This window comes from Cucumis sativus, chromosome 3 (genome assembly GCF_000004075.3).
Source record: "Cucumis sativus cultivar 9930 chromosome 3, Cucumber_9930_V3, whole genome shotgun sequence".
Lineage (NCBI taxonomy): Eukaryota > Viridiplantae > Streptophyta > Magnoliopsida > Cucurbitales > Cucurbitaceae > Cucumis > Cucumis sativus.
Window position 1 is genome coordinate 38,090,810 of NC_026657.2, and position 23,615 is coordinate 38,114,424.

Below are 23,615 nucleotides of genomic sequence, written 5' to 3' on the forward strand. Positions count from 1 at the left end.
TCCTACAACTTTCCTTAGAACCCAATTGTTATAGGATCAAGCAAGTTGTCTCGTGATATTAGTCAAAGCACCTCAAATACTCACAAATATATATATAAAGATATAGATATAGATATAAAACCAAAAAAAGATACCTCAGTGGGTGAGTGAGCATCTTGTTCCACAGAACGGGTTGACGTCACCACTAATTTCTCTTGCCATTTGCTTGCCCGACTTTGTATTCTAATCTGCCACTCGGAACCAACTAAAGCTAAATCTAGCATAGGATCTAACCCATTCTCAGGTTCAAAAGTTGCTATATTTAGATGCTCCCGTTTCAGTCTTACCTGCATAGTCAAGGTCAATACCAGCTTCTTTTGTTTAGAAAAAGAATAAGTATGGTAAAGATTAGATGATACCTGGGTTGCAAGAAGATTCACGTCACCATTATCGAAAGTTAAAGTTCCTTTTGGTTTAATGCTTTTAGCGTGAGCAAAACCGTTAAGCTCAAGCTCTCCACTAACAGCAAAATTGAGAATCAAGGGATAAAGAATCCTTAATTCTGGTCCAAGAACAAGCTTCAAATCACTGAGGCTGACGTCGACACTAGGTTTGATGTTTACATTTCTGGACTCCTTTTCAATGTCAACACCTTTATCTGAAAAGGAGAAAAATAAACAATACAGCATTAGAAAGAAAAGAAGACATGATAGCTTGTTTGTATTTTCACCAATTATAATTACAAACTCCTAGACACAGTTTATGTAAATCTTCATATGAAGTCATGAAATTAACGTATCAAACTATTTAAAATTGCTAGAGGAAAGAATTTATACTAAAATAGAACTTCATGTTGTCAGTAACATTTGGCTGAATTATTTGATACTCTTAAATCACCGATCGACCTAAAAGCTTAAGTTGATAGGTGAAAGTGAATTTAATTATAAATCATTTAACACTCCACCTCACTTGTGAGCTCGAAATATGTGGAGACCCAACAAGTGAAATAGGAGGAATAACATCTGCTCTGATACTATCTTAAATCACCGGTTAACCTAAAAGCTTAAGCTCATGGATGAAGGCGAATTTAGTTATATATCATTTGACAAATACTTAATTTTGAAGCTTGATAAATGTGAAAATTTAGCTGGAATCATTTGTACATTCCTGACGAAGTATGTGATGTGCACAGGTTGTCTAGGAGACCTAAAGGTCGTTTTTGGTTACTATCATGGACTTGGCAGATTCTCACTGCTGACAGCCCGTGCTTCTATTAAACTAAAAAACCCATTTTGCAAACTCAAGTTCCAAATGGTTGTGCAGTTTCTCCTTTCTAGATATTTTTTCAGCTGGTTTGCTGTTTTGCTCAGAGATTCTTGCAATCTGATTTCCGGGAGAGGATCTCTTTTGGTTTTCTTTAGTTTGTTTTGGGGTTTTCTTCGGCTTTTAATTAGTTAGTAGTTGGTTAGTTTGTTTCTGTAAGACGAGCTTGTTCTGTTTGGTTTCTCCCTTTCGAGGGTTAAATAAACAAAATTTTATAGTTAAAAAAAAACTTTTTGTTGCAAACCCACGTCAAAGTTGGGGCACTTTTGTAGATAAAAAAGTTAGAACATTGTTCTTCTTATGTACAAATGCAACGTGAAAGTACATTGAAAATACAAATATCACCTTGGGGTACATGGAATCTAGTTTTCAATGCTGTAGATTCCGAATTGAAAAACGAAGCATATTTAGAAGCAACTACTTGGTTCGAACTGCCAGGAGGATGACTGAACTGGTCTGATACCACTTTATTAAATGAAGCAGCTCCACTACCCTTATCATGTGGTAGATATGCTTCTCCACGACTCAATTGAATATTTCCAGAGATGTTTGGTTGCAATATCGACCCAGTAATTTGCATTTGAGAGTCAACTTGGCCACTGCAATTTTGATTTAAGAGATAAATATTTTTAACTTAATGGAATAGTGGGGCAAAATCAATAGCTGAAGAAACCTTTTTATGATTCATTATAGAGATGAATTAATGTACAAAAGAAAAGGACTGCGTATAGGAGGCTGCAAAGCATAAAGCAAACTACCAAAAAAAAAGGGATTTAGTAAATAACACTTTGAAGAGAACATTGACGTGTGCGGTATACTCTACTGCTACCATCAACCTGAAGGATGGAAGGCTTTCATTAACCTTCCTCTGGGAAGAGGGATTGTCTTATATCAAATCCTTTATTCTCATATAAAATAAAGAAAATTGAAGTGTGCTATACTATAAATCCCCTCCCAATAGTAGAACATCAAATCTTGAAATATTATCTTAAATGACTTGTTTCAGAATTTGGCTACTCTTTCTACTTCTACGTGATCCTCCACTTCTAAATTATTTTGTAATTATAGCCTAACCCAAATTTATACTAGTTGGATTCCTATTTTTTCTTTTTTTCTTTCAATTTGATAGAACACTGATACAGTGTTTCTATTTTATTGATACCTTTAACAGAATTACAATATAAAAGCAGTAAAGGAAAAGTAAAAGAACCCTAACCCTCTGCCCTTCCTCTCTTTCAAGGAATCTTGCAGCCCTAATTCTTCACCAAATTCTTCATACCCTTCTTCCCTTCCCAACTTCCTATTTATAACCGACTAACTACCAACAAATCTAATTACCCTTTTACCCCTACCCTATACTAATCTAGGTATCTAACAAAACCTTTCTCTATTAGTGAAATATAAAGAAAATTACATTCTTGGGCAAAATATATATATATATATTGTCCTGCTCATGTTTCTAACCAGATGCTCCAAATAATAGCAAAAAAAAGGCCCATAACCGAAGAATCTGCCCACTGTTACAGAGGAAGCTCGCTTCCTCCATCACGCCTAGGCAATCTTAGTTAGGAGCTAAACATACGCTGAAGATTTCAAAAAATCAGAGCCAAATTTTCATAGTAATATAAAATCTCCACAACACATTATCCAGGCTAAATCTCCCAATGCGGCAATGCCTTCTTGTACATGCACCACAGGGTCTCAAAACTATAGAGGAAGATCTTTGGAAAAAAATGAAGAAAAGCTAAACTTCTTTGAAATCTGAATCTTCTAAAGAGAACGAAACAAAGAGGAATTAGAAGTGGCGGATGGATCAACAAACAAGAAAATAGAGATTTACTAGAAAGAGAGCTAGAAGGCTAGAGAGAACATGTTAGGAAATACTATAGATAGGGAAGGCAAACTCTATGTAACAACATAATAAAAATGGATAAATCTTGAGATTCATGTCACATAGAGGTCCAAGACTCCAAACTTCTACTGAACTAGAGAGAGCATTGTTCTTAACATGCTCTCAAAAAATGAAACAGGGCTGCTTCAATTATTTTGATCCTTTTTTAAAAAAAACAGTCGCACAATCAACACAGACCAATATAAAAACCTCATCAAATCTCAATTATTTTTATCCGTTATTCTTATAAATCTCAAGATTGGATTAAAATAGGAAAAGTAAGGCCACGTTGTAAAAATATATCCAAAACATCAAGAAAAAACAGATGTACAAATTCAATACCAAGCTTCCACAACCTTTCAAACATCAGAGTACTTGAAATTCATAAATAATTAGACAAGGAACCTGAAAATATTCTTCGCCCGTACTTCCAGAACTTCACATTTTAAATCAATCTTGTCGTCAAGGCATGCTTCACTGGATCTAAGGGGCAGATTCCCTTTCAGAATCAACTTCCCTCTTCGGCCTACACGACTTTCCAAGGAATTGATGCAAAGCCTATTTGATCTTACATAGAGCGTGCCACCGAAGTTGGTGAGTGGTTTAGGGAGCACAGGAGAAGATATTGAAGCCCTGTGGAAAGATGCGGATCCATCGAGTATCGGTTCCTCAATGGTCCCTCTAACCTATTTTTTTAAAGTAAATGTAATTGAAATACAGTCTGTAAGAAATTAGATGATATAAACCCATGATGTAGTTTGGAGTGTGCTCACCTGAAGTAAGATGTCAGCACTTCCATGAAGCCAGTTGACATGAGGAGACAAAGCTGTTAGTAGCAACATACCTCCATCTTTAATATCTGCATCAATCCTAACTTCTCCTACATCCAAAAGACTCCAGTTTAATCCTTTAAGCCCTTCAGCCAATTGAGTATTCCAACCTTCTTCATTTCTATCTCTAGAGCTTTTTCTGTCATTGAACTTCTCCCGAACCTTTTCCTTCCCCCAAGCATGAACCAAAGTTCCCCTACTTGTATCTGTTTCCACTTCTTCCACCTCTCCCATTTTATTTTGGACAAACATCACAGGAATGCTTCCTTGAACATGTACATGGCCATTTTGGATAACTGGTTCAAATTTTGCATTGAATAAAAAACGACTGCCTGAGGTAAGAGAAGCAACAACTTCAGCACGACCAAGATCAACACCACCAATGGCACCATCAAGGAGCCTTACTTGCACATCACATTCTGGTTTTGCAAGATTGCCTCTGAGATCTCCCTCCATGTGCAGTATACCTCTAATAGGAGCTACAAGTTGCCTCAATGAGTGAACAAGATCTTTTGCTGAAGATTCAATTACCTGAACCGCAGCAGGAACTAGACTGACAGGAAAGTTCAGAACAGCAAAGTGAAGATTAGTTATTGGGCCAAACAAAGTTCCATCTGCATGAACTGTGGCATTATCCTTCTGGATAAAAATTTTTTCCAGCCGCAGACCATCATTGTTGCTGTATGCACCAACAGCCAAAACGCGCTGCGTTTTGTAGACTCCCCACTCCCAGTCCTCTCCATGGAAGTCAAACTCTGCCTGAGAAAATCACCAAGGAATGATGATTATTCTTAGAAGCCAATGGATCCAAGTTCAACACAATTAATTTGTTGCAGCAATGATATGCATTTCTATTATTGGTCTAAAAAAAAGCATGCAGTTTCCACAATTAAACTCAATAAAATATTGAACGTCTGACATCATTTTTTTCAGTAAGTGTGCAGCTGCTTATTTAGTCAACTAGGGCATGGTTCAGACAGTAACATACTTTCAATTTTTTTTATATCCGTGAGTGTCAGGGCCAGCTTACGTGCGCCTCGACCAGTCTTACGGGACAACTCGTCTTACCATACAATATTTGGGTATTAAGGAAACTTGCAGGAATTAACCACCATGGATTGAACCCATGACCTCTTAGTCAGACAGTAACATACTTTCAGTTCATCAACTTAACTTTCAACCAAAACATTTAAACCCACATTATTCAATGTATATGCACCATTGCTAATAATTGGACACGGAAAGAAAGGGAAATAAACTTTGTATGGCCCAAAATTATAATTCAAGATCTACCATTGTATCCCCATTGCCTCCACCACTTGCATCAAGAGAGCCATGCCAGCAGCCTCTGAGTTCAGATAAGCCTGGAAGAGATAAATCTTCAAGAACAATTTCATCTGATAGAATAAATTGTCTCCGTATCACCTGGAAAAGTAAGATAAAGACAAAACATGGAGTTCTGAATGCATGTCCTCAGTGCAGCTGAAGACAAGATCATTGATCAAGAAAAGAAAAAAAAAAACATTTCCGGGAAGGTATGCAGACTACAGACTGATCAATGCAAGTCACAGTAAAAATATAGCTGTTTTCAACCATTCTATGAAAAAGTACCTCAATCAGATCTTGAACACTTTCGGTGTATAATCCAACAGCTTGCAAATTTTGTATAAAAAAATCCTGCATTTGATAGCAAAATTAAAAGCTTATCAAGTGAGGATAACGCACTTCCCATACAAAATACCCACAAATTAAAAACTCCCTCATTTTCCACTTTCATGAAAGGCAAACTTTTACTCTTATCAACTTTACTTTTTATTAGTATATTTGCATGATACTCATGAAAGCAGGCCTTTTCACTCTGCGCTTCAATTTTACCGTTTTTTCCCTAGATATAGAACAAACACTTCCTAATAACCAAACAAAAATAAAAGAGTTCCACTGCAGGGGATGAGATCAAACGCAAAAAGATGTGTCCATAGACCTGGTTTTCTTCACTGCTCTACTGCTTGTGAGGTTCTTAAACCGTTTTGGAGGATACCTCAAGATGGTACATCAAAAAATAAAATAAACATGTAAATAAAAAAGCCAAGAACGAAACAGACCCACGCCAAGGGGTCTAAACCAAACAATTAGGCTAAGTTGATAATTACAAAAAGTCATTAACAAATGTCTACAAATAGAAATGTTATCTAGTTGTGTACCAAAGATCCTCGGACCCCTCCACCCCACAGAAAGTTGAAATTTTGCTATTCTAGCCCCACCAAATAGCAAGAAGAAAACAAAGCAAAACAAAACCACCGAATCCTCTGGTTGTGGGCAAGCAAAAATCTCTGGGCTAATGCAGTTATGGCTTCTTTTGGGAAAATTTGGTTTGAATGGAGTTAAGTCCCTTTCAAAGCACCTTTCTCCCTCTTCACCTTTGGAAAAATATTACTTTTAAAGCACTTTGGAAAACCAGCAGTCTAAGGAGAATAAATGTCTTGGTTTGGATTATGGCAGTGGGTTCTCTAAATTGTTTCGAGACTATGCAAAGGAAGCTTCCCAATATGTGTTTGCTGCCTTCAGTGTGCCCCCTTTGTTTGGGAAACAGTGAGCTATTAATAAACTTATTCATTTTCTGTCTCTTCTCATCTAATTGTTGGTTTAGCATATTTTCTATGCTCAAATCAGTTTAGGTCTTTTATGGTTCGTTTAGCGCCAATGTGCACCAATTACTCAAGGGGCCTTATTTATAAAAATAAAATCTTTTCTAATTTGGATTAATTTGATAAAAGCGCTTCTAGCTGAGATTTGGTTTGAATGTAATCAACGCATCTTCTATGATAAAAAAAAAAGGGATTAGGTTGACATTGTAGAGATTTCTAAAAGAAAAGCAGCAGCTTGGTGTTCTTCAAATGCAGAATTTAAAGATTACTCCATTCAAGACATCTGCCTCAATTGGACCACCTTCATCTGATGAGATTCAATGTAGTTTCCCCCAATTGCCAGTTCAGAATTAGTGCTTTTGTAGTTTGGATGGATTTTATATGTATTTCTGCCGTTAGGTTTTTACTTTTCAGCCTTGCTTTTGTCTACCGTAGGTAGCTTCTGTTGTTATTTTGATTGTTACTTTGGTCTTTTCATGACCTTAGTATTGTTCTTGTATTTGTATTTTGGATATGATGAGGGTGCTATGAGGTGTCAACCTAGTTGAGATGTCTGGGTGCACCTACTGATACTATCTCTCTCTCCCCCATTTCTTAGCCTCCCTATTATTCTCATTGTATAGCTCTCTTGTACATTGAGTTTATTAATAATAAAGAAGTTTGCCTCTTTTTCAAAAAAAAATTAAAAGAATGAAGTCTTCCACAGTTATGGTCATTTCCATCAAAATGCTAGACGTAGATTTGAGGGGAAAAAATGACATTACTTTACCCCTTGCAAGTTCACACCACTAAAAAAGTAATATTCATATTAAAATAAAATTGACAAAAAAAATAAAAAAATAAAAAATAAAATGAAAGTTAAAAACTAAAATAAATAAAAGGACATGCTTTAAGGAAGTGCTATGGTTGAGGTTTTAAGCAGATATAAGTTTCTTGACCACATTTTAGAAGATAATAAGAAGAAAAGTCAATCTGTGAATATACGTATACCCAAGAGCGATCAATTTTCATGCAGTAAAGAGGAGATAACCTTGGATCTTGAGTGAACTGAAGGATCTGTACTTCGTGATAGAAGGCGGGCCAGTGGAAGCATCTCAGCAACCTCAGCCTTAGGAACTTCCAGTCTCATCCTCCATCTTCCCATGGAGGATATGACACTGCTCAGATGGGAAGCCATTGCCTTTTTCAAAAATCCAGTACTTTCCTTATCGGTAACATTTCGATCACGGCTTCCAGGAAGCACATATTCACCTTGAAGCTCATAACGGCTGTTGCTTTGCTCTAGAATAGTTTTCTCGATGGTGATCTGAACATTGTTAAATATTTAATGGCTGGTACAATTTACAAAGTAGGGAAGCACAAATGCTTGAATAAAATAATGAGAAATTATTTTAGATGACAAAACTGCTGAAAGTATTTAAAAAAATCTGACAGATAAATACAAACAGTAGTCTATCGTGCATATAAACTGTGATATCTTGCTATATTTGTAAATATTTTGGTTCATTTTGCTATATTTAAAAACAGCCGTAAAATAATTGAGAGATTAAAACATATAAGGAAAGGGCCCAAAAAAGTTATTTTTGCTTATGGACATATGATCATTGAGCAATTAGCCGTTTGGTTCAAATTTTATATAGAACTAGGATGCTTGATAACCAAATAACTAGGCATAAAAAGTCTACGAACAAGTGAAATGTCTTTGCTTTTTCTTGTTATACATGTTTGTGTGACAACTTCAAAATTCTTATAGCTAAAGCTTATCAATCATACGAAATCAACTTACCTCTTTAGAATTAACCAATCAATTTTAATTGTCTTTATTAATTACTTATTCATATTATATTGATATAATTTTTTTGTAAGAATATTAATATAATATTTTCAATTTAAAAGAATTCAATATTAATTATAGTAATCTGAATACGATTTTATCCAATAAATTGAAAGTCGTTCAGTAATTAATTGAATCAGTTTAAATTTTGTATTAATCAAAATTAAATTTACCGACTCTGGCATAATTTTTATCCAACAAACTTTAATCTGATCAGCACAAATAATTAATTACAACATATCTTCCTCAAATAATATCAATCGTTAGAACAAACTTATTAAGCTCCATTCCCACCATCAACAACTTCGAGTTAAAATGGGAGGTTCTTCAACCTTCCCGATGGTGATATGATAATAATATTAATAAACCCACCCCACTTACTTCACCCACATTCTCCTCTTTCCATTGTATGGATCTTGGCCACTAGAATTGGGCTCAAAGATAATAAAGGTATGGTGAGATAATCATTAGTAAGACAGAACGTCAATCTTGTCAACATCTTTAATGTGTCCCCCCAACTTGATGGGGGTAAAATCAAACCCACAGTGAATACGGATAATTTTTTAACTCCATGGAAAAGAAAAAAATATCAGCTTTGTTTGATATATTTTATCGTTCACATATGATAGAGAAATTCAAACTCAAAAAATTGGAGGCAACAGGAAAGGTTATGCATGTTTCTTATAAATAACAAAAGTTAATGGAATAACAAAGGCAAGTACATATATCTGTAGGACTTACCACGTCTCCGCTCCACCTAGCAGCTATATCTAAAGCTTCTCCCAACACGCCGCTAAATTTTGGGTCAAGTACTGATAAAACCCCATGACCTCTTCTTTTCTGAAGATTAAGTTCAATTTCTGCCTGAAAGTAAATGGGTTGTTGTTAAGTACAAGCTTCAAGTATACATCGCAACTGATTGTAAACAAATAATTTAAATAGAAATTAACATTCAGTTCAAAAGAAAAAGATTTCAACTATATAAACTAGCAGAAGAAAAGTTAAGGGAAGAAAAGGAGAAAGAAGAAATCACATCAAAAAGAGAGGGAAAACAATCAATTTCCATTTAGGACTAGTTTCAAAACTTCAATAAAATAAGATCACCAAAAACACGTTGAATTAGCTAAAATAAATCATAAACTTAATAAATTATTTGTCATCTTTACAAAAGAAGTACAGTATCAACAGAAAATTTATATGTGAAACTGAATGTGATGTTTGATCGATCCATTTAAAACATCACCAACCTACACAAAAGAAAGAAGAAGGATATTGTCACAAGCCTCCTGCTGCCGTTATCTTTCCCCTTGATCTACCATTGCTTAAATTATAGATATGAAAATGCACCCTTGAAATAATTGTATCAAGAGCAAGATTGTCCTTACCCTTTGTATTGCTCCCCTAAGTGAAGCCAGCTCCAAGTCATCTAGCGGCAAATGACGTAACTATTACCAACAGACATAAAGAATGGAGATCATAATCAGCCTATCATGTTCTTAGAGTATCAGCTCAACTGTGTGCAGTGTGATAACTGGTAAGCTTGTCACACAAAGTACAAAAAATCCCTTCTTTGAAATGTCAGAACAATATGCATACCTCCAAATGTGCAGATCTAGATGGTTGGTAACGTGCATTGGCTTTTAACTGCCCCCGTTGAAGATTAAAAGAGAACAACTTCGACTTTCTAGAATTATCTGAGCTAGGCTTCAACGACCCCACAATTTCTACTGAAAGACTTTCGTCTGGCCTACCTGTTGTCTCCAACTGCAAAAACAGAGAGAAGTTAGGGCACAAAGGAAAGAACCAGTGATAAATAGATATCTGAACTCAAAATATCTGCATATAATAACTTCATAAATATCTGAACTCAAAATATCTGCACATCTTAGAGATAAAAAAAACAATCTTACTCTAACAAACATGTTAAGGCAAACAAGAAGCAGAACAGACAGTTACAATATCTCTCGAACCGCATCCCTAGTAACAAACTAATTTGTTTATTCTCTCTTTTTTATCAATAACCTAGTTGATATGTCCGAGTGCACCTTTTGATCATTTCTCTCTCCCTTTCCTTTTTTTAGGCTTCTGTATTATCCTCATTGGATAATTCTTTTGTATTTTGAGTTTTTATATTAATAAAGAAGCTTGTCTCTTTTAGAAAAAAAAGATTATTTAAGAAGGTGTTCAGTATGTGGACATGTTGCCTTGGAGACCAAACACTGTTGGAAGGATTTCAAAAGAGGTGCTCAAGCATGAGTTTTAGTCCATCTTAGTCTGTAGTATGTAGGGGACAGACAAAAGGGTTGTGCGTGACTTTCTGTTAAATTTACCCTTGGCAAGAACATCTTTGATGCAGGAATTTAAGGTCTATTGTGTCTTTGATAGAGATGCAAAAGACAGCATTTGTCAGTTGTCATAGATTAAGAGGGACAGCAAGACTTGGGATAAAAGCATTGAACACATTTTGCTGGGGATTATAGTTGAAGAGGAACTATCGATAAATTAATGGAATGAACAACAATTGAAAGAAGTTTTTTATTTGACTAAATTCTATTGTTCCTTATGATGTTACATACATAACTCATTCTCCAAAAGCGCATCTTTTTTGTTTGACTTTTCACCAAATAAACTTAAGTTCAGTTTCGTTCAATTAAAAATTCAAAAAAAATAACAAGCCAATTGAAGCTAAACCATAAACCAAGACACACCTTCTGAAAACTTGAGGAAATACTATATACAGGGAAATGTGTACAAAGTAGAACCAATAAATTCACATGTCAGTTTTAAAGTTAAGACTAATTTTTTTCAGAAGAGTGATTCAGATAGAACCTTGATTGACTCACGAGTCATGCTCAATAGCCCAGCAAGCTTAGGGGCCAGAACCAATTGATTCAGCTTAAGACCAGAAATTGAAACCTCGCCAGCAAGACCATCTTTATTCTCTTCATCAATTGGCTGCACCTGCTGCTTACTCTTCTCATTACTAAAATCTTTACTAGAAGGTCTCAAAACTTTCCCCACAAACTTAACCCTTCCAGTTGCTTTTAGATGCATAGGCCTTGGAGATTCAAAAATATAAGACACTAAGCTCAAGAACTCAAAACCACGCATATGTAAGTCCAACTCCACTCCATCAATAGTAAATGATGGAGTCCTCTTTGCATCAAACACTTCTTCATCAAGCATAATCTTGTCAGAATACGATGTTTGCACTTTTGAGAAGAGTTCAAAAGCAACAGAGGAGGAATTAACAATAATATAATCATGGGAAATATTGATATCTCCTCGAGCATCCCTGAATGATCCTTCAGCAAGTGGTGCAGTCCAATTAATGTTAAACCTCCTGCCGAAAGAAAGAGAGGGAAAGATGTAACCAGCCCAAAGAATAATGAAAATCCAGGAGATTCTAGAAAACATGATCATGCATAATGCCTGACAGATCCAGAGGACGACAGGGACAGCTTTCAGTTGACAATTGAAAAGAAAAGCAACAGTATTACGGTCTCAAGAGGGATCCGGAAACTTTGGTTTCCCCATTTAGAAGTCCCAATTTAAGCGGCATCCAATCTGAATAGCCAGGCACATATAGATGCATGATTTTATCCAAGGATATATTTCCTGAAAAATTTAGATCCATTGCTGTATCATCCAGCTCACCCTGAAAAGAAATAAATTTGACGTCAGAATAGGACATAAATTAACTTCCAGCAAAAAAGCAAAAAAAATAACAGAAACTTTAAGACCTAAAGATATGGATATGCAAAAAATAATTCCTCAAGTCTATGTGCATGACAGTCATTCAAAAGTACCCAATGGTGGCTATTTACTCTTCAGTCAACCTACCACTGAACTTACAAACTTCCGATGAAAATATAATAAATGAATACATCTCTTTAGGGCATAAAGGTCCCGTTTGAGAATTATTATATACTAGGAGTTATTCAAGAATCTTCATGCAACAAAGAGATAATCTGCAATAAGAGGTCACAGCATCCTTAATGAGGCTGTTGCAATCTAGGCTGGTTACTTTGGGCACAATGTAGACACTATGACTTGCCTTCTCCTTCTGAGGCAATCCATTGTACAATTCATTTTGGGACCCTACTGCTGATAAGCTCAAGGCTATGTTGGCCAAATGAAGAAAGACACCCATCTCCAAAGGTGGAAGGATTACTTTGACACAATTTATCCTTAGGAGTATCTCGCTATTTTTTTCTCCCTTTTCAAAACTCCTGTCAAAGTAGCCAAAACCTTGAGGAAAACGTAAAGGGACTTTATAGGAGAATGCATTGGCTCCGTAAAAAGATGCCACCTTGTGAGCTGGAAATGGGTTACTCTTCCTCAATCCTTTTAACAGACTTGGAATAGAATCTTAAAAGCCAGAAACAACACTGTACTTGTCAAGTGACTAATGGAGATTTATTTATGAGGGAAAATTCCCTGAAAAGGGGGACGGAATAAATATGGGATTCAAGTTAATGCCTGACCAAGATCCAAAAAGGCAGTAAGGTTACTGCCCTTGTCTCCAGAAACTTCGTACTTCATTTCTAAGTTTATAACTGCAAAATGGGAAAAGTTAAAGTTTTGGATGGATGAGTGATTAAGCATTCACCCGTCTCTAGGAAATAACAAAATTAGATTAAAACAGCTGTCTTAAAAAGGGAAAAAACACACACACGCCAACAACAACTATTTATAGCCTGTGGTTCACCTCTGGGCATATCCAAGCATTCCCAGCGCCTCGAATTTCACCACCATCCACAAGGTTGGCTCTAATTCCATATAAGTCAGCAACCTACTCAAATACAATTTTTAATGATCATTAACCAAGTAAGCAAAAATACAATAGAACTTGTTAATGCTTTAACCCAGAAAAACTCTAAATTAGCTAATTGCTATCTCAAAAACATACACAGTTGTCGATGCCGAAAGTGAAATTTGCTGAGACATAGGAAAATGGAATACGGTCAACTGCTGCTATTGCACCACCTTCTTTACTTTTCACAATTGCTTCTGAAGCACAGGATGCAGGAAGATCAGAGAATAAATTATTCATCTTCCTGGAAACCATTCCACTTCCTACAAAGATGGGTGAATCCAGTGGACCTTGACAGTTGAACACAGCAGTTACCGAACCCGCTAACTGTGAATAATATTATGAGAATAATCAACAAGCCTGAAATGTTTCTTTAAAAGGTTTTTCTCTGAATTTTATTTCATTCAAATCATATGTGTGTGAGCCTTTAAACTTTAAGGAAGAAAGTAGCACATTAACCAAAGAGGGTTGTTCGTGATAAGAAAGACTTCCCTCATAATCCATTTGATTTTCCAGGAGAAAATTGTTTATACTTACTGGGAAAAAGAAAGGTTTCATCTTGAAAGTTTTCATCAGGGCATTTGCTTCAACACCGGGAACCTGAGAGTATAGCAAATACAAGGTTACAGGTTAAAACCGTTTAACAAAATGATAAATAACCACCAAGGAGAAACTGCTGCTTCTCATTATTTGTGGCGGTTAGAGTGTCAATATAATACTGAGTTTACCTTCACCTTATAAGCTTAAACTTTTGAATTAATTAATCATATAACACGGTATTAGAGAATGAGACCCAAGAGAACTTGTGTTCGTCCCTATAATGTCTCGTTTCCTCCCCAACTAATATCGATTTCTACTTCTGGGTTTTCTACATATTTAAAGCCCACATGTGAGGGGAAGTGTAAAATTATTGATATATTAAATTAGTTTAAACTTTTGGGTTAATAATTGTTAAATTTGATAGTATAGGGTCCATCTCAAAATCAATTGGCAATGAGAGGAGTAGCCCATCTATCTTATATGGAGTATGAGTCTCCTTGGTTTTTCCAATATGGAAATCTCAACTTCTCCAATATGTCCCCCTCAAGATGGTACTTCTTTGGTTCACCTATCTTGAACCAAATACCCGTTTGGGTTTACTGGACTCTGATATCATGTTAAATTTGATAGTATAGGGTTCCATCTCAAAACCAATTGGCAATGAGAGGAGTAGCCCATCTATCTTATATGGAGTATGAGTCTCCTTGGTTTTTCCAATGTGGGACTCCCAACTTCTCCAATACTAATACTAAATTTACCTTCCCCTCATAAGTTTAAACTTTTCGGTCGATTGGTGATTTAACCATGGTTAAATCTCTCATTTTGCCCATTAGTCTTAAGTAGACTTTTACCATTTAGGCGACGTTTGGTCCGCAAGTTTGGAATCTTAAGCCTAAGAATGTTAAGTCGGGGGATAAGGCTGAGAGGTTTAGGTAGTCTGGGAATGTGAAAGATTTTATCTCATTAGGCCTGTGAAAGATTTCCATTCGGCAGGAGCACTAGAGGAATGTCATTGTTCAATAAGTTTATTGATTCAGTTTCTCTCATGGAAATTTGATAGACCCCCTATCACACACCAATATAATAGGAGAGGGAAAAAGAATTGACACCTGCGAATGAGGGAGAGGGTGTATGTGAGAGTAAAGTAGTTAGAAAGTATCAATAGTGGAAAGGAGAGGGCGGGAAAGTCAGTTAAGCTTTTGGTTAGAGAAGAGTTTCTGTTCTACCTTGAGAGATTGGTTAGCAGAAGGGAGTTCATACATCTTTGAGATCTGATTAGAGATTGTAACCTAGATTCACCATTGCATCTAGTACTTACTATTCAATATAGTTTCTGGTTTCCATCAAAATTCCATCTTAAAATGGTAGGTTCACTTGGTCTAGAGATGGTAATTCTCCTTCCAGATCATTATTAGACAGATTCTTCATAAATCAGGTGTGGGATGTTTGTTTTGAAAATTCTTGGGTTTCACAAAAAGCACGTATCTTCTCATATCACTTTCCTTTAATCTTGGGGGCTGGTGCTTTTCTTTGGGGTCCCTCTCCTTTTTGGTTTTGTAACAACTGGTTGCTGTCCAGTGATTGTAATCAGACTATTGCTGAAACAGTGAGCAATTCAAACTTCCATGGATGGGCCGGTTTCATTCTTCATGAGCAGTCGAGATCAGTTAAATTGGCAGTAAAAGCTTGGAATATTGCAGCGCAAAGCCAAGGTAAAAGAAAGAGAGAAATCCTTGCTGTCAGAATTAGAAAAATACGATTATGTGGCTGAGTTGATTGGGTTAAATGAAGAAGAGTTGGATTCTAGAGCAGCTTTGCAAGCGGAATTACTTAGCTTTTACCAAAATGAAGAGCGTAATTATATTCAGAAGAGTAAACTCAATTGGCTGTCTTTGGGTGATGAGAATACAGATTTCTTCCACCGCTTTCTAAATGCAAAAGAAAGAAGGAACCTCATAACTGAATTAAAAGATGATAATGGGGTCGTCTCGACTTCATTCCACGACATTGAAAGGCTTGTGCTAGAATTTTTTGAGACACTTTATACAAGAATTCCGGGGGACAGATTCACCCCTATTAAGAGCAATTGGTCTTGTGTTTCCTCAATTCAGAATGAGGCTCTCGTTACCCAGTTTTCAGTGGAGGAGATCTTTAAAGCCTTAAAGGCACTTGGCAGCAATAAAGCTCCGGGCCTGGATGGATTCACAGCGGAGTTCCTAATCACCCACTGATCTATTTTCAAGGATATCTTCAAATCATTAATGGCTGATTCCCACAGAAATGGAAGATTAAATACTTGTATTCAAGAAAACTTCATTTGTTTAGTGCAGAAAAAAGAGAACACGGCTCTAGTCAAGGATTTCCACCCAATCAGCCTTACTACGTTATCATACAAGGTAGTTGCAAAGGTTTTATCTGAACGTTTAAAACAAGTTATGGATGCAATTATAAGTCCTACTCAAAGCGCCTTTATTGAAGGTAGGCAAATTCTTGACCCAATATTAATTGCTAACGAGGCCGTAGAAGATTATAGGCAAAACAGAAAAAATGATGGATTTTAAAACTTGATTTGGAAAAGCCTTTGATAGGGTGGATTGGAACTTTTTAGAAAAAATTGTCTTTGAAAAAGTTTAGTTCCACATGGATATCATGGATAATGGGCTGCCTAAAAAATCCCAAGTTTTCAGTCTTCATCAATGGTAAGCCAAGAGGACGAATGACAGCATCTAGAGGCATCTGCCAAGGGGACCCCCTCTCCCCCTTTTTATTTCTCCTAGTAAGTGAAGTTTTAGGAGAAATGATAAACAAGCTTCATAGTAACAGCCAGTTTGAAGGTTTCCTTGTTGGCAAAGACTTGATCCACCTCCATTGCTTTAGTTTGCCGATGATACTCTTCTCTTTTGTAAGTATGATGTGAAAATGCTTCTTAAACTTAAAGACGTCATTAGGTTATTTGAATGATGTTTGGGGCAGAAAGTAAATTGGGAGAAATCAGCCCTTAGCGGTGTTAATGTGGGAGAGGAAGATTTGTTTCAAACAGCAAATCTGCTAGGGTGCAAGGCAGAAAAGCTTCCGATTATATATTTAGGTCTCCCTTTGGGAGGCTACCCTCGGCAAAAGATGTCTTGGCAACCAATCATGGATCGAATTCACAAGAAACTAGATAGGTGGAAAAGATATAACATCTCAAGAGGCGGAAGACATACCTTATGCAACTTAGTTCTGGTTAGCCTTCCTACATATTACCCATCTTTATTTTCAATACCTGAAAATGTGGCTGCCTCTTTGGAGAGAATCAATCGAAACTTCTTTTGGGAAGGCCATGCTGGTAGCAAAATCAACCACCTTGTTAAATGGAACAAGGTTTCAGCTCCTCTAAAAGATGGGGTCTCGGCCTAGGAGGAATTAAAAATCATAACACTGGGGTTGGAGATTCTCAAAAGAAGAGTCAGCTCTTTGGAGGCAAATAATTAGAAGCATTCATGGTAAGGAGCCATTTGATTGGTTCACTAAAGGGAAGTCTGGTAATAGCCTAAGGAGTCCTTGGGTTAGCACTGCTAGAGTTTGGAGGTCGGTTGATTCGTTAGCCTCTTTTAATCTTGGTAACGGCCAAAGAATTGGCTTTTGGACAGATCTTTGGGTGGGTACTGCCCCCTTGAAAGAGCAATATTCTAGGCTCTTTAGAATTGCTCTTTTGCCGACTGGTTCAGTTGCATCACATTAGGACCATGATACTTCCTTTTGGTCATTGGCCTTTAGAAGAAGTTTGAAGGATGATGAAATTGTAGATTTTCGATCACTACTTTCCCTCCTCTCTTCTGAAAGAGTGGCTAACTCCGAAGATTGTAGATCGTGGTCCATTGATCCTCAAGGCCGGTTTTTCGTTAAGTCTCTTTCGGCTCACTTAAAATCTACCTCCCCAATGGATAAATGTGTTTCTGCAGCAATTTGGAAAACAGGCAGCCCATGAAGAATCAATATTTTAATTTGGATTATGGCCTTTGGGTCCCTCAATAGCTCTAAAATCTTGCAAAAGAAAGCTCCCAATAAAAGCTTGTCCCCCTCAATCTGTCCTCTATGTTTAAAGGCTAGCGAGAATCTTTCTCATATTTTCTTGAAGTGTCTTGTCTCTTCCCTTATGTGATGAGGGCGCTAAGGGGGTGTCAACCTAGTTGAAATGTCTGGGTGCGCCTGCTGATCCTCCCCTCCTATTGCTCTTGTATAATCCTCATGTACATTGAGCTTCGTCTCTCTATTTCAATATTAATAATAGTGAGACTCGTATCCTTTTCAAAAAAACTAAGTGCTAGTGTGGTTCAACTTCTGTTGGGTCCAAGTTTGCCCAAAAAATCAAGCATCATATGGGACAATTTGTCAAAAGCTTTACTTTCAGAATTATGGTTCGAACGAAATCAACGTATCTTCCATGATAAAGCAAGACCAAGGGCAGAAATTATGCATGCAGCAAAACTTAAAGCTGCAACTTGGTGTTCCCTTAAAGAGGAGTTCGTTAATTATTCCATACAAGATATTTACCTTAACAGGGCTGTTTTTCTTTCTCAACCTGCCTAATCCTATGCTGCCTCAGTTTCAATGTTTGCAGATTATATAGACTGAAGCCCTCTACTGCTTTTGAAGCCTTGAAGGATTGCCCCCTGTTTTAGTTTTGTTTTTTGCACCCCCCAGCCCCCACCCATCTAGGTTCTTGTTGTTTTCTTCCGGTCCCATACTGTTTTCTGGACATTTGTACTAAGATGGATGCTTTATTATTGTTTTGTTTTGCTTGTGCTCGAGATAGGATGTTTGGTGCTAAGGGGGTGTCAACCTAGTTGAGATGTCGGGTGCGCCTTCTGATCCCTCTAGGACTCCCTTGATTACTACTTCTTTATGGCTCTCTTTGTATAACTCTCTTGTACTTTGAGTTCTTATTAATAAAGAAGTTCTTGTCCCCGTTTAAAAAAAATAACAATATATTTAATTTATAATTGAGATTGCAATAAATAGGTGGTCAATTTTCACCTAGGAAAAATAGGAGAAAATAAACAAAATCACCTAAAATGAAAGATAGCCTCACCGGCACCAATTACCTCCCATGAAGCAACATTGGTTTTAAATTTGGACTCTAAGGAAAGTAGTGTGAACTCAGTCGGATTCGAAGAGCCACACTTAAGAAGGAGAGAGAATAAGAAATTTTGTTTTGAAAGGAACAAGAAAGAAGATGTTGAAGAGACACTTTTAGTAAAGAAAGAGAAAATTCCGGTTGTGTCTTCTTTTACAGTTGGAAAGTCCCCTCAACCAGCCAGCAGCCCTCCTTTTGGTGATCCTCTTTCCTCTAATCCTATGAACAAAAAGTTAAAAGCTAAAAGTATTTCAACTGCTATTTTCCAAAAGAAACCAACGACTGCTCCTCCTTTCAACCCTTCATCTTCAGCTCCCATCTCCTCTTCTTCTCTTTTTTCCTCATCAAAAGGCTCCCAAGGAAATTTTAAAAGAAAGAATTTTGCTAAGACCTTCCCACATTACCTCAAGCCATTTCTGAAGTATTTTATCTGAAAGAAAAAATCAAAGATTATGGCAAAAAGTTCCTTAAAAGCCCAGATGTTAGATGATCAGGTACCCGTTTTGCTTGAGGAAAATAATGTCCATTCTCTTTCATCGGCTTATTCCAGCAGCTCCAAGTTGTTTGTAGAAGCTAATCCTGATTTATTGGAAGTCAGTTGCACCGAAATTCAAGCCTCAACCCATTCTTCTAAGTCATTTTCTCACCATCCCCACTCTACCCAGTTTAAGTACTCTGAGTTCTCTTTGCCTAACTCCAAGGTAAAATTTATGAAGGGCTCTCCAAGTAAAACCACTCTCAATCAATCCAACAAGAAAGGTGAGCCTTTTTTCGACTCCCCTTTCTGCATTAGTAGTGAGGAATTGGAGCATTTGGATAGGTCAACCAAACTTGAAAGTCATAAACATTTTTAGCCACTTGAAACCGATTTCAATGCCCTATTTCATTGCGAGGAAGAGCCAAGATCCGCCAAGTTTCCTTTTGCTACTCTTTCTTGTCCCCGGTCTTGCGAAATACTAGATCATTTAAAATCAATAGTTGCTAATCGTGGAATTATTCTAATTTGATTCTTCAGCAGTTTAATTTATGTCTCCTTAATGTAAGATCCGTTGATTTTATGGAATTAATCTCTATTTCATTAATAATTTAGTACAAGTACAAGCCTAAATATAACCAAAGAGAAATACACTTAAGGAAATAATATCATAATAATATCTCCGGAATAATATCACCTAAAAATAACCTAATTACGTTAATACCCTCCCTCAAACTCAAGGTTGAAATCACAAACTTGAGTTTGCTAAGAACTAAGAAAAGAAACAATAGATTTAGAATAGAATCAGAAACCCACGAAGAGCGAAATGAAGAACTTTTGGGATAGAAACATAGATCCTCGTATAGAGATCTATAACAGAACCTAGGAAGGACGAAACAAGAACTCCGAGGTAAAACAAAAGAGCAAAACTGATGCAAAGTAGAATCAAAGCAAGACGAAAACGGAGTCTGAATTGGGCAGGAGCGTTTCGTCATATCAGAATGGAACACAACGAACTAAACTAGAGCAAGTCAGAATTAGACTGAACGAGAAATCTGGGGTGAGCAGAATGAAAATTGAACAGAGTTGAGAGGTTGAGCGGATAGGGCTTTGCGGCGTTCTTCACAAACAGAGGAGATGGGTTTCATGTCGGAGATATTATTCTTGGATTTCCCTTCATATGGGCGGCACGTAAATCCTTCACGCCGATGCTGAATAGTGGAAGACTTATTTGGGCTTCCTCTGGATTATGGATTAATTTGGTTAGGCAGTTTCAAGGAAGTCGGTTGCATCTTCTTGAAAGTTTTTAGTTTCAATTTAGTTCTTTTTGAGAGGATTTTGCATTATGCTTCGTAATTAGATTTCTTCCGATATGGTTTTGTTTAGTTTGGTCTCTTCTATTTGGAATTTGTTTTTTAGCTTTTGATGTAGATATAGACTGAATTTTCTCTTTTCTCTTGCTTTTAGTATAATACTCTTGTACTTTGAGCTTAAGGCTCTTTCATTATTAATAATAGTTTAAGTGGCTTATCTCCGTTTCAAAAAATATATTTTCAAGGTTGACCAAAGGCAATATGAGGTTGGTCCGCGGTGGTCGCCGGAGCTGGTGGCCGGAAGTTTGCCGGCAAAGTCACCGGAAATGACGGTTGGAAGTTAACCAACAACTGTCACCGGTGGTGGTATCCGAAAGTTTGCCGACAAACTTTCTAAATTAAATTAGGAAAAAAGAGGCAACCCATGGGTTTGAACAATGTTTACTATTCAAACCCATGGGAAAAGTTTGTAGGAAGCCAAGGCTTTAGCAAAACTGGTGTGATTGAAACCATAGGGAGACCAAACAAATCTACACCCAAATTGAATTCAACCTCAATCAAACTCGGCGCTGGGTTCAAATTGAATTAATAAAAGAGAGAGAACGAAAATGAAAATGTGATGGCTAGGGCAACAATATCATACAAAAGACTTCGATGAAAAACTGTACTGCAATAACTGAATTTAGAAATCATTGTATTACTATATTTTCATATTTGATTGTAATGAAATTGTTGGTGATATATAATTAAATTTGTCTTCAACCACTAGATTAAGCTTTTGGGTGAATTGGTGATTTAATATGATATCAGAGCAGGTGGGTCCAGGGAGGTCCTGTGTTCAAGGACCTGCATTGTCGTTTCCTCTCCAATTAAAATCAATTTCCACTTGTTGGGCCTTTCAAATATTTCAAGCCCACAAGTGAGGGAGAGTGTTGGTGATATATAATTAAATTTGCCTTCAACCACTATCTTAAGCTTTTGGGTGAATTGGTGATTTAATAGAAATTTTCCATATTTATTTTTCATTTTACCAATTTTTCTTTTTTTCTTCATCTTCTGTCTGAAAATGGAAGAGTTGTGTGAATAAAAAGTCCAAGAGAGGTCATGGCCAAGGGGAAAGATGCCCAAGTAACAGTTATTTTGGAATGTACTCGTTGTGTTTGAAACAGTGTTAATAAAGAATCAATAGGGATTTCCAGATATATTACTCAATTCCAATCGACTAGGCGTCTAAGCAGAAAATGAAGTAGCAAAACTGGTGTGATTGAAACCATAGGGAGGCCAGACAAATCTGCTCCCAAATCTCCAAAATATCACCACACCGCACTTGTCTTCAAGGCTCCTCATATATCTCTCGTTTAGAATCTTAAACAAGGGCTCTTGAACTTGCTTTACAGATCAAACCAAAAGCCCATCCATAATACAGCAAGAACATAGTCCAGCAAAAACATCATTGGGTTAAAAGAATCCAATCAAAATTCCTGGAGGTACAAGGAAAAATGTAACTAAAAAGATAATTAGGTATTTCTCTGACCTCTACATAGACGCACCCCAAACAGTTGAGGTAAAGAATGGGAAATATTTTCTGATTGGTATTATATTTATACACACACACAAATATATTGTGAAATGAAACTCTGGGAGAAGATGTTCAAAGTAAAATCCCCCAAGAAGGTTATAGTGATGGTGTGCACAGATTGCCTAAGACTCAAAAGAGAAGAAAGACTGCAACTTAGATGTCCATAAATGACTTTGTTCTCTCTCAATGTTCTCTTTTTGTAGAAGGGAAGAAATGAGGACTTTGTATTTGAAGAATCTTACCTTATTCATTAGATGACAAGGCAAAATACAACTAAACAGTGAGTAATATACATTTGATGAGATCGGGGAAAAATAATTGTCTACAGTTTCCCCTAAATATGAACATACCTGACACATCAAATGAAACTCTCCTTCATCCGGATTAATGCCAAAGTCACCAGATGCCTCTAGTGGAGCACTGCCAAACCAACCACTTGCATTCTGTACAAATATTCTCTGACCACGGAAACATAAAGTTGCCACTATTTCCTGCATAAGTGCTTGAATTACCATGATACTATAGTTCTAAATGAGCATTGGAGGATAGTAAAAGTACAATGAGCCGAATGTTCAATCCAATCACTAGGTAATATGTTAAGAAATTATTTAAAATAAAATCTACACTGAAAGCAGCGATTCATGCTTCAACAGTGAATAAAGAAAGAAACTTGGAAAGAAGAAGGGTTTTCAACATGCTCAAAAACATAATACTATAATAAAATACCCACTTGATATGTATAATATCATATTATAATAAATTTCAGTAAACAAAACCGACCTAGGACTATTGTTCTTTTCATATACAAAACTGGTTTGAGAACAGAAAGAAATAATAAATAAATGAACAAAACCCTTAACCTCAGAACCAGAGTTATGAAGAAAAGATTTTCAACTAGTTAGAAAAATTATGAGAGTAACAAAAAAGTATTAAGGCCTAAAAGATCCCAAACAGACATGGAAAAACTATTTCTTCCCGCCGCTGATCCCTTGATTCCTCCCTTCCTTAATGATTTTCTATACCAGCCAGTGCTTTTAAAGTGCAAGGTGCACTCTAAGGCGCAAGTCTCCTCATTGCCCTAAGGCAAGAGGCGACAAGGTGTCGCCTGAGTGAAGAAAGGAGCATCGAATAAAATAGTAAGTCAATATTATTTGAACTTATTGTTGATAAAAAGAAAAAAGGTATTTAATTCTTAAAAAGATTTTGCAAGCCTAACCACATATTCCACAAAAAGAATGGGCAAGCATTAATCATTGAACTGTCTTATGGAC

At 36.6% G+C, this 23,615-nt stretch overlaps 1 protein-coding gene across 1 annotated transcript in view; it reads right to left on the reverse strand.

Annotated features, from left to right (window-relative positions):
* Window positions 1-23,615, reverse strand: part of LOC101203544 (protein TIC236, chloroplastic) — a 32,007-nt gene that overhangs the window by 3,726 nt on the left and 4,666 nt on the right. Inside the window, exons 6-22 of the mRNA XM_011654198.2 lie at window positions 22,695-22,835; window positions 13,856-13,918; window positions 13,415-13,645; window positions 13,214-13,297; window positions 12,003-12,160; window positions 11,332-11,845; window positions 10,099-10,266; window positions 9,888-9,947; window positions 9,244-9,366; window positions 7,699-7,974; window positions 5,635-5,700; window positions 5,317-5,448; window positions 3,967-4,782; window positions 3,599-3,879; window positions 1,648-1,901; window positions 399-637; window positions 135-326 (exon numbers count right to left, since the gene is read on the reverse strand). Coding sequence (XP_011652500.1) covers window positions 135-326; window positions 399-637; window positions 1,648-1,901; window positions 3,599-3,879; window positions 3,967-4,782; window positions 5,317-5,448; window positions 5,635-5,700; window positions 7,699-7,974; window positions 9,244-9,366; window positions 9,888-9,947; window positions 10,099-10,266; window positions 11,332-11,845; window positions 12,003-12,160; window positions 13,214-13,297; window positions 13,415-13,645; window positions 13,856-13,918; window positions 22,695-22,835 — 3,798 coding nt within the window. The remainder of the gene's footprint in view (window positions 1-134; window positions 327-398; window positions 638-1,647; window positions 1,902-3,598; window positions 3,880-3,966; window positions 4,783-5,316; window positions 5,449-5,634; window positions 5,701-7,698; window positions 7,975-9,243; window positions 9,367-9,887; window positions 9,948-10,098; window positions 10,267-11,331; window positions 11,846-12,002; window positions 12,161-13,213; window positions 13,298-13,414; window positions 13,646-13,855; window positions 13,919-22,694; window positions 22,836-23,615) is intronic.